This window comes from Choloepus didactylus, chromosome 2 (genome assembly GCF_015220235.1).
Source record: "Choloepus didactylus isolate mChoDid1 chromosome 2, mChoDid1.pri, whole genome shotgun sequence".
NCBI lineage: Eukaryota > Metazoa > Chordata > Mammalia > Pilosa > Megalonychidae > Choloepus > Choloepus didactylus.
Window position 1 is genome coordinate 55,503,651 of NC_051308.1, and position 14,974 is coordinate 55,518,624.

The 14,974-nt window shown below is 52.7% G+C and overlaps 1 protein-coding gene across 20 annotated transcripts in view; it reads right to left on the reverse strand.

Annotated features, from left to right (window-relative positions):
* Positions 1-2,285: 2,285 nt before the first annotated feature.
* The window catches only part of NFASC (neurofascin), a 188,904-nt gene continuing 176,215 nt past the window's right edge, over positions 2,286-14,974 (reverse strand). For all 20 annotated transcript variants that reach the window (XM_037824942.1, XM_037824949.1, XM_037824945.1 and 17 more), the window contains 3 exons: positions 14,351-14,482; positions 12,122-12,191; positions 2,286-8,670 (listed from right to left, as the gene is read on the reverse strand). In XM_037824942.1, coding sequence (XP_037680870.1) covers positions 8,439-8,670; positions 12,122-12,191; positions 14,351-14,482 — 434 coding nt within the window. In that variant the 3' untranslated portion in view covers positions 2,286-8,438. The remainder of the gene's footprint in view (positions 8,671-12,121; positions 12,192-14,350; positions 14,483-14,974) is intronic.

Sequence of the window (14,974 nt, forward strand, 5' to 3'; positions counted from 1 at the left end):
GGCATGGGAGGTGCAGCCTATAGGAGACAGGGATGAGGGATGACAGATATTCCGGGGTTCCCTGGGGCTCTGAAGAGAGGCAGTGCTTTGTCTGGCCTCAGTCGAATTGAGGTTTGCTTCCTTCAAACAAGACGCCTGCTTTGTCTCTCCATTCTGTCCCCATGAATAAGGTTCTTGCTCTAAAGTTGGGCTGTTGAGGCTGCCATCCCCAAAATGTTATATCCAAGTCAAAGAGGATGATACAAAAACCTTGTATTCACTCAGCCATTTCTTTTAGAGGATCAGCTGTTTCATTCATTCATTCATTCATTCGTTCGTTCTATCCTTCAGTAGGCACTTGCTACATGTCAGGCACTGGTTGGGCATACAGAGATGAAAAACATGGTCCCTTGTCCTGAAGATACCTCAAGATGGTCACAATTTAATGAGAGAAATAGACAAATAAATGTCATATGCCAAAACCCTCTGAGAGACAGAAAACAGATACTCTGAGGGCACAGAGAGGGGATCTAGGTTGTGCAAAGGTGGTGTGTGTGCTTGTGTTCCCACACTTCCCTGAAATGCTACCAGGGAAGACTTCCTGAGGCAGTGTCTCCTAAGCTGAGTGATAAAGATGTGTGCCCTGACACAGAGGCTACAGCTGCCTTGGAGGGGCCCTGGAGGAAGAGTCTGGAGGGAGAAAGGGGGTTAGAAGGGCTTGAATGTAAAAGAGGAAAGAGCCTGAAATCAGGGTTGCAAAGCCTGGTTGTGAGCTTCAACTCTGGTGATTATGAATCATCTGGAAGGGGGAATGGGGTGGAGGGTGGAATGGAGAGGAGGGTGTTCCAAGCAGACCCATCCTTGAGCAGTAATTCATTCACTGAACCAAATTTATTGAGCCCTTTGTCCAGGACCCTGTAATGCTGCCCTTACCTACTTGACTGTCCCCCATGACAGTCTGAACTCCCTGAGGACTGGAACTCTATGTTACTTATCTTATGCCATTAATTGGCACAGAGTAGGTAATTAATACACATTTTTGATTAGAATTGAATTGCCAAAGCTGGGAAGTATGAGAAATCGTGACATGTCAGAGGGAGCTGGAAATAGCTTGTTATGGCTAGAATATAGGGTCCACGTGGGGAGTGGTGAAAAATGAGGCTGGAGAAATGAGGGTCAGATCACAAAAGGTCTAGCATGCCAAGCCAAAGGAGTTTAGATTTATCCTATTGTAGCAACAGAAGGTGTCAAGTAAGGATGTGACATGATCATATTTGTATTTTAGAAGATCCCTCTTGCTGTAGTTTCAAGGGGGGAGTGAGCAAGGCAGGAGGCAAGGGGACTGCCAATTCAGGCCACAAGGGCTTGGACTAGGGGTGGGACAGTGCAAAGGGACATGAGGGATGAATTTCAGAGATGGCCTGTGAATTGAGAGTGATGAGACAAGATCTCTTTCATACTCCAAGGGGTGAGTAAGCAGGGTCAGAGGAGTGTGACATACTCAAGTTAACAATTCAGCAAAAGCCACGCCTAGAAATAAGGTCCCACTTTAATCTAATGAAGCGACAACCTCTCAAGCCAATGATCTGTTCTGAGGACGTTCAAAGGAAGAGCAAACACAGGTAGATTGTATGGTTACTTGGTAGTTCTTTGTCCAAGACAATTGGGTCTGCATTTTCAGAGGAATCCCTTTGCCCTTATGTCCCATAACTCCCAGGAAGGCAGATGGAAGGCAGGCAGGCAGGCAGGCATGGCAAGAGTTGAGCATTGCTCCTCAGCCAGCACAGCCCTCTGTTTCTTTCCTTTTCCCATTTGGTTGTTGATTGAGATTCCTTTGTGTCAACTGAGAAGTGCTTTCGGTTGGCTGTAAGCAGCTTTATTCATTCTTTCAACAATGTCTATTTGGTGCCAAGCACAAAGCTGGGCATATATCTGTGTTCTCCCACTTAAGGGCAAGGGATGCAGAAAGGGGAGACCCAGGAGATGGAGCACTCTCTTGCACCCACCATCCCCAACATGCTCTTTTAAAACAGCATGCATGTGCACACACGATCGTGTTGAACCATGGGATGGGTCTCCATGGCTGTAAATATTCCTACAGTGATCACTCCCTGTTTAAAACCCAAATTGTGGAATTGAGCTTTCTAGGGTAAGAGCAACTTCAAAATGGCTGCTGGTATTCCAGAATCCCGTAAATGTATACTGTCCGCTGCCCACGAGAAATCCTTTAACCCACTTCTGTCATTAAACCCCTGACACCCCCCAACTCATTAGCCAAGGAAAATGAGTAAGTCAAATGGCCATAGTCCATTTTGAACAATTTTTATTATACGTTTAGTGTTCTCTATACAAAAAAAATCAGTTTTTTTACAGTGATTCAAAAAAAAATTCTGAATAACTTGGCCTTGTCGTTGCTCATGCAGTCGGTTTGTGAGTCTGCGTGTTAGGCGGTCCTCCACGGCCCGGAGGCCTTCCCCGCTGAAGGCCGCGCGGTGCCCTCAGATACGCATCTGTCGCTGACAGAGTTGGTTAATGCAAAATAACTCACCAAAAGGAAAGGACACGATGTGAGAGGGGTTAAAACAAGGTCTGCCATGGGAAGTTAAACATTCAACCGATGAAAAATGATCAGACCAATTTGTGGGTGTGTGGGAAAGGATGGAGACCAAGGGAAGAAAGACTTTCCCCACTGAAAAGAACAAATTGGAATGGAGGGGAGGGGATGAGGTCCTCCAGGGTCCACTCGGGTTGGGGGTGGGGCCAGGACAGAAGGCAGCCGTGCCCCAGGCGACTGATGCTCAGTTCGAGAGGAGTGTGAAGAAGTTGGCAAAGAGCGGGGGCGCCGGGCAGAGGGCCAACACTGAGGACTCGGGACTCAGAAAAAAGAGCAGGGTGGGGCCATAAGATTTGTATTGTTTTTGAAAAAGAAACAGAGTAGTACACAAAAGTCTGGATTTCTTCTCCCAGATTTTTGTGTTTATTGCTTAAATGAAGTCTTTACATCTGCCAAAATCCCAGGGTGGCAGAGCTTTCCCGGGCCCTGCTGCCCCTCGCACCCTGTGGCCAAGGGTGGGGGGGCGGACGGACCCCTCCACACCCTTACTTCCGAGAACACGTGCTAAGGGCCAATGTGTTACAAAGCAAGAGACACCATTCTAATGAGCACAGTCTAGATTTCACAGGAACAAACACCACTCAGCTCATCATTCTACTCTACCGGCCTGGGCCTGCCCTTAACTACATGGCTGGGTTACCCACAGGCTGTCACACACTAACCGATCTTGGACTCAGAAAAAATCCTTTCATTCTGGGAGCATATAGACGATGTGGGAGAAGTGGTAAAGAGGTACAAGAGGGTCAACCAGCAGGACAGATCTTAAGCAATACCTTTGCTTCAAAGGAGGCAGCTGTGGTGAGAGGAAAGAACACTGGACAAGGAGTCAGAAGGTTCAAGTTCAAGCCTTTACCATTCACTAGGTGTGTGATCTTGGGCAAGCCCCTTAACCATCCTGGGTTTTCGTTTCCTTGCCTGCACGATGAGTCAATTCAGTCAGCTCTGTGGTTCCTTCCCAAGCTGAAATCTGATTTTGTTCTAAGCCTTTGTACCCCTTTCATTTCCATCCTCAACATTATGGAGCATCCACATAATACTACTATACTGATGAGAGGATCATTGGGTTGGGTGTGGCTCGAGATACTGTTTGGTGGGGTCTCCTGGCTCTCCTGGATGGTTGTCCTCCTTTCCCTCCTTCTCTGAACCTATCGTAGTAGGGGAGGAAAGGGCACTGTCCCGGGCTTGGGCTGTGCAGGATGGGGGCAGCCACAAAGTCTGGTTTGAACTCACCTGGGGGTAGTCCCTTCCTGGTTTAAGGGAGGGGACTTTCCAGGAACTGGGCTCTGTTGGACCTGCCTATGTCTCCCGGGGCACTGAACATCCTCCTGACACTTCCGACTCCAGGCTTCATTAGTTTGACTCTTCTCTCTGATTTTAATTTTTAATCAGGGAGCCTCCTTCGTGCTACTCCTGTCCCACAAGGCACAGCTCAACCAGGATCCTCTGCTTTGGTAGAGAGGGAGGTTAGACCTAGTGGATCTAACTGGGTGGGCCTACCCACACCCATGGGTGGGTGTGTGTTTGGCAGGGGCTGGCTGGGGTGGTGATTGGGCCACTTGACACCATGGTGCCAGACTAGTGGGGAGCAGTGGGTGCTCGGGTGGCACCGCAGGAGGCTCTGACACCAGGCACAGCATACAGAAGGCCCGAGGAGTTTCATCTTTTCACTTTTAGTGAAGCAGCCTTACAAAGATTGTGGGAAAAACGTGTTAAATCCCTACTGTTTCCAGCAAATGGGCTGTTTGAGATGCCCTAAGAATTCACCCTGCTCCAATGTATGGGCTCCAGGAAGTGGCGTGGAGAGCCACTGCTCATACTGTTTCTGGGGAGAGAGTTTCCCTCTCCTTTTGGATCAGACTCTCTCCTTAGGTTCTGCCTACTGAAATCACCCAAATAGAGCCTCCAACCTGGGTGGCCTCTTTCCCACCAGGCTGGGCACCATCCCCACATACTGTCCTTTGGAACTCATCTCAAGTGTAATCATCTGGATTGTCACCCCCTGAGAGTACTGGGGCTGCAATCTGCTGTGTGTATCTGTGTGTGCAAACACGTGTGTGTACACACATGCACGTTCATGCTGGGTGGAAAGGGAAGGTTATCCCTTAGCCAGAAACCCCACAAACATTCTCAGATCTCTTTTGACCCACTTTCCTAGGCTGTGTCTGGGAAAAATATGAAAGCAATATCTGGGCCCAGGTTGCAGATGCCCCTCACAGGGTGGGCAATATCAGTCATGTGCTCACTCAAAGCTTGCCAGAAAGGGAGTGGACCAGATGCCTCGGAAATCTCAGGGCAAGGGAGATGGGGAAGCTTAAACTCGACCATCTCCTCCAAAGCCAGGTGGAGAAAGACGGGTCCATTCACCAAACCCAGGCAGGGTGGGGGGCAATTCTCCCTTGACCTTGTGGTGATGTGCTCCCCAAACACTGGCTTTCCCACTCCTTAAGTGCTCCTGGGCCCCTCTGTGGGGAGAGGTATTCAAAAGAGGACTGAATGGGGGAGACAGAGGCACCAAAACACAGACAGGTTAAGCAACTTTGCTTCAGGGGGCACAGCAAAGAGGGCTCAGGGAGCAGGACCCACCCTCAGCCTTTGTCCCACCCTCTGGGCCTTGACTGTACTATCCTACCCAGCCCTGCCGACCGGCTGGCCCAAGGTCTCCCTCTGACGCCTCTCCCTTCAAGATTGGAGCCATTGGAAGCTTAAGCCCTGAGAGATCAGAGGGGTCACCACTCAGTGCCCACTGGGCCCCAAGACTCAGTTCCAAGACAGAGAGCCCCATGGGGCAGAGGCCACCCTTCACTCTTGGTATCCCTGCAGCCTGGCTCAGGGCATGGCTCAGACTAGATGCTCAGAGAGTATGTGCTGAATGAATGAATAGACAAATGAGCTCAAGTACAATAGGTGGGATTGTAGCACGGCCAATGAACTTCTAGAGTCACAGCAAGATGACTCTTTCCCCCAGCCAGTCAGGCCAAAGCACCAGGGCCATCACCCAGTCCTGGCATCATTGTTGGTATGTCTTGGAGTGGTTGCTTGAGAGCCCCAGCTGGCAGGGATGGCTGGACAATACTGCTTTCCTGCTGAGTGGGGTGGACTAGCCTCCTTTCCCTTGCTTGCCCATGCACCCAAGTTTGGTCTCTCTAAGCACCTGCCATCTTTGATGGGAAAACTTGGTCTTCAGCCCCAGATTTGCTCCTGCTGGGAGAGCTGCAATCGTGTGGTAGAAGAGGGAGACAGACTGAACGGTTCTCAGTGCTCACAGCAGAACAGCATAACAGCCCTTGAGAGGGGCTAATGGCATTATCTTCATACACGAAGGAGGATGTTACAGACTGGCAGAACACTGGAACGAGGGACAAAACAGTCTGAGGACTCACCTCTCCCCAAGACTCTTGGAAGGGGGAGGATAATGTAACTTTTTATTTCATAATCATAAACTTAAACTCTCCCCAAGATTCTTAAAGACAGGAGAGTCCTTTGCCCAGTCATCAGTTTGTGCGCAGACTCTCCTAGAGGCAGGGGGACGGGGGCGATGGCATCTAACATCTCTCCCCGCCCCAAGAACCTGTTTCGGGGCGATGAGTTCACTAGCGCATACAGTGCAGTGTGGTACAAGTGCCTGAGAGACTGACTCCTCTGCTCAGATCGGGGTGTTTTCTAGGAAGGCCAGTCCTGTATACCAGCTCCCTGGCACACTTCCCCAACACTCCCTTCAGGGCTAGCAGACGTAGGCTGCAGGAATGCCCAGCTGCACCCCAGCAGGTGTTGGAGGAAACCCAGGTGAGAGGACCCCTGAGCTCGCTCCCCAGCCTCTGTAATTTACCCTGTTCCCTTTCACATGAGAGAGCTGTCCCTCGGGCTTCCAGGGCCTGTCGGGCCTGCCACTGCTTGGGCCAAAGGACAGCTACTCACTCTCAGGTTCAAACAATGTAATTGGCTCAGCTCTCGGCTACAGTCTCTTACCTGCAGATGGAGTGAATGCATGCGTCTATGGGCTCATCCTTCAACTGAATGATCATTAAGTGGTGCAAGCATTGCTAATACCTCTGTGGCTTAAACATGTGGCAAATGAAGCTTTAATGTAGTCTCAGGACACAGGCCCCCCGGCAAGCAGCTGGAGGCTCCAACCTCCACAACAGGTTGTGCCTGTGGCAGGTGGTCCATTTGGGGGTCAGTTTCACCCTCCTGAACCTGACTCTAGCTGCACAAACAGGTGAAGGATTACTCTTGGGCTCCAGATTCTTCTCTCTCTTTTTCTCTGAGGCTAGGTACCTTTGGTTTCAAAACTGGATTAGGTGGGGAGGGTGAAGGCAGCACCTTCGGTCTCTGAGAACTGCAGGCCTGTGAGTGTCTCCCTTTGGGGCCACGGGTTGCAGGGTGTCTGGTGGGTGGCTGTTCTGGTTCTGCCGGGATACTTGCATAGGCCGCCCCATTCTCCTCGAGACACACATCTCTGGAGGCTTCAAGGCTTGCAGGGAGGGGCTGGGAACCTGGGAACCCCAGGGACAGATCACAGCTGCGTAAGGCATACAAAGAACATTGAGTCAACCCCAGGCCACGCGGTGTCACCTCAGGGTCTCCCGACATGGAATACCCCAATGAAAGGACAGACGGGTTCAGTCTTGGGGGCTGCAGGTCCCCATCCACACACTGTGTAAAACACAAGTTTCCACGTCATACTGAACTGACAGAGGAGATGATATCTGCTGTGCTAGAGATGAAAGGGGGAGCAGTGCTTTACACCCCCAAATATATCAGCAAAGCTTTTTTACATCACAGGGTTCCATCTGCTTTAGGGTATCAGTGTAGATCCCTGGCCAGGTGGCGGGGGTACCCTCAGTTCTGGACTTAGTGGATGTAGTCCTCTCCCCTACATGACTGGTTACATCAGTGAGGAGGAAGGAAGTCCAATTCCAGAGCCTTCTGATTCTCTCTTGAGAGGTGAGCACAGCTCGGGGAGCAAACGCCTGATTTACTTCTGCTCAAGGTACACAATCACTGAAGCTGGAGTCCTTTACCTTCAGTGCCCACTCCTGTTCCTTCAAATTTCTTTTTTTGCAGCTTGTGTCTCGGATACTCTGGAGGAAGGGGCAGGGTAAGAGCAGGGAGCCAGAGGTAAACCCACCTCCCAATTGAACCAGAGAGAGGGAAGGAGGCCTGCCCACCCTCTCCCTGCCAAAAATACTGTCATTTTCCAGAAGGAGCCAAGCCCAGCTCAGCAACTGACAAGGCTGTGGCGGATAGGTGGGGAGCATGGGGAGGCATATGGCGAGAAAGGCATCCTTCGGAAATACATTGGCCCAGCGGCGGTTTGAACACTACGGCTTTTCTATATGCTCTGTTACTGATCCATCCTGTTTGCCCATCTTTGCAGCTTCCTGGGGGGAGAATCCATCTATTCTTTCTTTTCCAGGGACACTTCTCCAAAAAGCAAACAAAATGGAGACATTGGGTCTGGAGGGCAAAATGCACAAAGCAAAAATAAAGACAATGAAGAGTACCATAACCAGGAGGAAATTGGTGAGAGTGTGCCGAGGTCAAGGGTAGGTGGGGGGAGAGCTCACGGTGGCTGTGGAGCTCAGCATGGGATGTGAGTCCCTCCAGCTGAGCTTAGCCAGGGCTCTGGCTCTGCCATGCTGGTGGCCCCCTAGGGGTGCAGGTAGGGTCATGGGGAGGTGACTAGTGGTTGGCTGGGCAGCCGCTGGTCCTCATAACCCAGCAGACCCCCATACTGTGCCCTTGTCCCTGAAGGTGGTGGTGGTTTTGTCATCTTCTGCAGCGGCTTTGTCTCCCTTTTTCCCCTCTTCCCAGTTGCAAAATAGTGACTGTGCCTTGTGGGCTGTTAGGCCAGAGAATAGATGGCGTTGACAGGTGATGTGGCCTCTGAGCTTTCATTGCCCTCTGTCTCCTCCTTGTCCTTTTTGACTGTGTATTGGCCAATGAAGGAGCCATCCTCATTGAACTGCCCCTCGCCACCCTCGCCATAATCCACCAGGCTGTCGTCACTCTCCTGCTGCTTAATGGTGCCGTCCAGGGATGTCTGGCTGCCCTGCAGGGGCTTGTTGTCTTCATCACTGGCCAGAGAGAGACACAGAATCAGGGGCAGGGCTCAGCCCAGTCCAAGCCCAGGAGGGGCGGGACAGGGCAGCTCGCCTCCTGCCGAGCACACACGCTGCACAGCTCAGAGAGGACAGGGCTTTAGAGTACACCCAGCCCAGTCTTTCCCCGTCCAGCCAGTTCTGCGGAAGGGAAACTGAGGCCTAGAGAGGACATGCACCTTCTCCAAGGTAAGGTGGCAAGTTGGTGCAGAGCTGGGGTGGGAGCCCCAGGTCCAGGCCCCTTTCCATGAGCCTGAGCTGCTCTCTGTGGTATGAGTGGGTGAGGATGGCCATCCCACTGTGTGGCTGAGCCACTGCTGTGAGGCCACATAGATGGACAGAGTCAAGGACCAGAGATCAGGAAACTGGGGTTCTCATCCTGAATGTGTCACTATGTGGTTTATGACCTTAGGAAAGTCCCCCTTTTTCTTTCTCTCTGGGTCTGAGTCTCCCCATCATAAGGGGCTGGACCAGCTCTGGCCTTCGAGGATCTGTGAAGCTCCAGGGAAAGGCTCTGCAAGGGTCTGTGCCTTAAGGAAACAAAAATCTCCCTGTGTCTCACTTCTTTGTGCTGGGGTTTCTGTCAGATTTCTGGCTTATTTACAAACAGATGCTGTTGCTTCTGTTTTAGCAAGTGAAAGTGCAAAAGAGAAAGAGTGTGAGGGTGGGGGGAGGGAGAGGAATGCAAGTAAATTCATGAGGCCGGCAAACTTGTGAAAAAGATTGGCAAGGCCCAGAGGATCCTGCCCAGCCCCCCTCCCCCGAGCCCCTCCTTCGGCCCCTCTGGTGCAAGGAGAGATGGGGAGGCTGGGGGTCCACATGGCCTCCACCCTACGGGAGTGGACGCCCAGGCAGGCTGTCTGCTGTGCTCCTGAGGACGCAGGGCCGCTGGGGGCCTGGCGTCTGCTCATCTGCTCGGCACCACATCTCTTCCCCTGGCTGGAAAGCTGTCTGCCCTTTAGGCTCAGAGGGGGGCCCAGGTGCTGCTGGCTGTGCTTCAGGGGTGAGAGGAGCTCCGAGGCCCGCAGGCCAGCAGCGGGAAGTCCCGGCAGGCTGGGCACAGACACAGCCGGCACCTTCCCCAGCCCCCAGCAGACACTCAGTTCTTCCTGGGGGTGAGGCAGACAACCAGCTGAGTTGCCATTGTGGTGGGCAGGGTGTCCTTGCTTCAAACAGCAGTGCAGGCAAAGACAGCTGGTGGCGGTGATGGGGGAGAGGCGGGCGGGGGCCAGGGCCAGAGGCAGGTGTTACGTTAGGAGATGGAAAGCTGTGAGCCGACTCCCCTATAACTGAGTGAACACAGGCCCAGTTCTGTGGCCTGACTGTGCTCTCCGCGGGAGCGGCGGCCGCAGGGAGGGAAGTGGCCTCCAGCGCTGCATCCAGTTTGTGCAGGAAGGTGGAACTCGCCCTTTGAGAACTGGCAGATTCTAATCGCCATGCTCCCCTCCCAGCTGTGCCATGGCCCCCTCCTCCACCCCACATGCAGGGGCATAAGGATTGTGTCCGTGTGATTTGGGGAAGTGCTGCCACAGTTCCAGGCCCCTAAGCTAAATGCAACCACTGGACAGGGAGGGCCTATGTGGGGTGAAGGGGAAGGGTCTTTAGGGTGTTAGGTTCTTGAGGGGGAAGGGGGATCTGGGTCTGGAAAAAAAGAGGTCTCTCTTATGGAGGCTTGAAAGAAACAGGCACAGCTAGTGGCCTGCCGGCCCACCTTTCAAGAGACCTTCAAAGTACAGGCGGACAGAAGAGAAGCAGCAAAGACAGCCCATCAGGGACGGGGTCAGTGACTTGGCCTGAGTGGAGTCAAGGTAAGCCACCTTCCTCCTTGCTCCCAACGCTGTCCCCCTGGGAAACTTATTTCTTCTTCTGATGTATTAATTTCAGCCTATTCCCACTTTGGGGCTCTTGGATTTACACAAGTGGGGGCTCTAAGATGGACTTTTCAGAACCCCCTAAGACAAAGCAGACGTGCATGTGCCCCTTGTGTGTGTGTGTGTGTGCAAGCATGTGTTGTGTGCTGGCACATGTGCAAGCTTATGAATGTATATTCAGCCTCAATATCTTGGGGTAGGGGCAGGTGTTTTTTCCCCACGGCTTTAGTGTTTGGGGGGAGGAGAGGCATGTGAGGAAGCAGCTTCTCATAGCACAGTTTCCTGGCCCTGTATTTGAGGCGGGCATCACTCCTCTGTGTCTGCACTGGGGGCCTGGGTGAGAGAAAGCCCCACGGCCTTTGGAACTGGTGCTTCTGTTCAGCTCATGGGGACTGGGCCCAGCCAGGGGCAGCTGAAGACAGCCGGGAAGGGGAGCAGAGGGGCCTCTTGTGCCCCCTTTAGGGAGGCTCACGGGGAGGTAGGGACTGAAGGGATGGACAGGGTTCATAAACCCACCAAGTGGGCTGCTGTGTGGGCAGTGGCTCCAATGGCCCATTGATTAGGTCCTGTTTGCCAGACTGGTGATGGCTGGAGTGGCAGAGGAGCGGGAGAGAATAAGGAGGGGTCAGAAGAGGATGGAGATGACCCAGATCTGGGATAGTAGCTGGGTGGGCTGGAGAAGGAGAACTCGGACCAAAGCACTTCCTCCCACCCTGCTTGGTCTGGGAATCTCAGAGACTTCCACAACCTGCCCTGCTTCATTCCCTAACTCAACATATATGCTCCTTCAAAGTGGGCAAATAGCAACTTTGTCACACCCAGATACAAAGGCCCATCCAAATCAGAGAGAGGGCATGGATGTAGAACTGGCACTAGCCTGGAAGCCAGGCTCCCGACTTCCCAGCTCTGCCACCAGCTCCCTGGGTGGTGTATGCCAGGGTCTTGGGCAAGTCACTTTCTGGCCTGGGCCTCTGTCCTCTCATGTGTAGAACAAGACCACTGGACTAGACAGTCTCCAAGGCCTACTCCAGGTGGTCTGGAGCCCAGAGGTATGGCTCAGGTTCACAGGGAAATGGCCTAGGCCTCCTCCCTCCACCCAACAATACAGCCCCCTTGGGTCACTATCTCCAGGATTAGGGGTGAGGTATGGGCAGAGCGAAAGCCTGAGAGTTGAGTTTTTTGCACAAGAGGGATTTTCAGAGTAAAAAGGTGGAAACATACATTCGGGGAGCTTAATTATTGGAGTTGTGCTGGTGAATGATGGAATGCCATCCCTCGAATGTGCGTGGAGTTGAGGTAGTCTCTCCAAGGAGGCAGCCCGGTCGGGAACAATCGGGGTGAGTGGGTCTCTGAGTGAACTCCACAGCACACGCCCCTCTGCCGAGGAGTGTCGGCGAGGACACCACTAGGTGAGGACACCTTCGCAGAGGCCTGTCGGCCAAGCCGGCTCTGACAGACGGGCCAGCTGGAGGTGAGGAGCCACCACGTGGGCAGTGAGGATGCCCACCGGACAGCAGCGAGACTGCTCGGGGCAGGAGAGGAGGGAAATCACATACCTATAATCAAATGAGCCATCTTCTTCTTTGGGGTCTTCGGGGCCAAGAGGAACATCCTTTTTTTCTCGTACTTGGTCAGTAAGGGAAGCAAGACACAGACGTGACGATTGAGAAGTATGCCCCCTGCTCTCCACGGCCCCGAGAGTGGAGCCGGAAGACCCAGCCCTGGGCTCCATGCTACGTCTTCTTTTAATAAGGCACTGCTGGTGCCTCCCTTGTTCTTGCTTCCTGCACCCGATCAGCTGCCGAGTCATGTTGCTTCTGCTGCTTCTCCTCCACCCCTGCCCAGGGTCCCCTTACCTCTCCTTTGGCCCCTGAAACTTGTCTCACCTAGGCTTCCTCCCACCTCCCCATGAAGTCCTCCCCAAACACCAAATGGATGGCATCCCTTCCTTCCCCAAAGCCAAGCAGCACATTGTTTGCACCTTTCTTTTTCTGCTCTGTATTGTCAGTATTTGTGTATGTTTCTTATGCCCGTAATGGAATGCCAGGTCTCTCCTGGAGGGGAGGCAACTGTGTCTCCTCCAGGCTCCTACTAGAGTGTCCTGGATGATGGGGGCACCCCACAAACATCTGTGACCCTGCTTGTCTGCATGCCTCCCTCTCCTCGTGCCACCTCTGCGACGTGTGAACACAGCCACCCCAGGCCCTGTCTTGCACTGGATTGTCCTCTGTGCCAGCTGAGATGTCCCTGAGGGAGAGAACATCTTTTCCTCCAGCATCCCAAGCCCCTGGCACAGAGCCTAGTACACAGCAGACATTACACAAATGACCCTTTCTGTTTCCCTTTTGAGGCATAAGGCAGGATAATCACCCCCATCTTAGGTGGGGGAAACTGGGCCCTTGAGAGGCTAAGAATAACTAATTAGTGACTGAATAAAGACTACAGTGAAGACGAGAACCCAGCCCTCCTGGTTCCTGGCTCACTCATCTTTCTAACGTACCAAGGGCTTAGCTGGTAGCTGGAGGGAGAGAAGTTAGCGTTGAAAAAGAACTTTCTGGAATGGGACAGTTTCTGAATGGGCAAAGGAAATCTCAGAATTTGCCTTCTGAGTTCTTCAGGGGCTCCAGTTCCACCTGGAACAGGATGATGGACTCATTGGTCCCTGTAAGTCCTAATGTCAGATGGAAGGGCAGCCTTATCCTAATTTTATCTTTCTCTTTTATAGAAGGAAAACAGCCCAACACAGCAAAACAGAGTGAAAGAAAAACATCACTCACCAACTAAGAGATATAATTTCCTGCCCTCCCTTCCTTAAATTAAAGGCATAACTCTTTAGAATCCTAGGGTCTGAGGGCATTTGGGCAGTGGGAAGGAAATAAAATAGAATCTCCTCTCCCTTCTACTTCTTTTGTGTTGAGTTTTGGAGGGACCCTGGGGGAGGACTTGTTTATAGAGATGGGGAGAAATAGGCTTTGGGGAGGGTGGGGTATGCTTGGTTGTGGGGCTTTGTGGGGCAGGAAGCAATTTCATTTTGTCATCTAGCAGGATTTTCACTCTCAGGGTCATCCATTATCCTATCCCTGTCGAGATCCCACCACCCTGTCTCAGACAGATGGCTCTCTCGTCCCTGTTTGAAAAACAATCGATATTTCCAGAAACAAGAATGCCAGAGGTCCTTGTCCTTGACCTTGCTTTGTCTGTGCTAGAGGATTCTGAGGCCCTCAGAAGAGAAATGGCTCTCTGGGATCCCAGGAAAGCCCACAGCCCTTGAAGGGCCAGTGTGTGTGTGGGAATGTCCCTGTGCTGCCACCCCACAGCCCCTATCTGCTCCTCCCATGGGAGCTCATGATTACACCCTAATCACACCAAGAGCCCATCTCAGCAGCCTCTGTGGGTGTCTCCTTGTGTCCAGACCTGTGCTCATCCCATTCTCTCTGACATGGTTAGAGGAAATGCCTCTCTCCATCCCTGGGACACTGGATTCTAATGAGATTCAGGCTGGAAAAGGGCAATTTACTGAGCAGATGGGATGGTGAGTCAAGGGGAGGGAAGGTCATTGTTAACAGGAACCAGAGTTCCTTCCACCCCTCTTGGGGCTCCTGGACATCTCTCTCTGCTTACCCCAGGCAAACTTAACTGCTTTCTGCAGCCCCGAGATGCACAGACCAGGCAAGAGAGCTGGGCTTCCAAGTGTGGCAAGGCTCGGTCTCACTGAGGGAGCAGGGGCCCTGCACTCACAGGCAGCTTGCTCACCTGGCTCCAACCCGCTCCTCCGCGCATCATACCTGGGTACTTCCCGCCTCGGCTCCTCTTGATGAAGCAGACGATGAGCAGGATCAGCACCAGCAGGGCAATGGCGCACATGAGCCCGATGAACCAGCCCTGCGTGGCGATGTCCGCCTGGTTGTTGGTGTAAGCTGGGGGGGGGGGGGGAGGCCAGAGGCAAACACGTGAGCGATTTCACGTGGGAGAATTGAGGAGGGAGAGTGAGGGAAGCATCTCAGCTACTTCACGGAGCTGTTTCTCCTGGAGCCCAAAGCTACCACCTAGCAGCCCTCTGGCTAAACGACCCCACTAAAGGGACAAAGAGAAAATAATTCAGGAGCCAAGGTCAAAAGATCAGAAAAGAGGCAAAGGAAAGGGGTACACGCAGCAGAATAAGAAGCAGCAGCTGAGCAGGTCCTTTAGGGAGGGGCTAGCTTCCTAGCACGAGGCATGGCATTCTTGCAAACCAGCGGGTCCCAGCCTGATGGGGATGAGAGGCTGAAGGAAGAGCAGGGATTTGTAATGCAAGTGTCATTCCCCACGAGCCCAGGATGAAGAAATAGGAGGCAGCATGCTACCCATCAGGGAATGGGGGCAGCGGGCACACTGCAAAAACCTATCACAAGATCGCCTCCACAGATGCA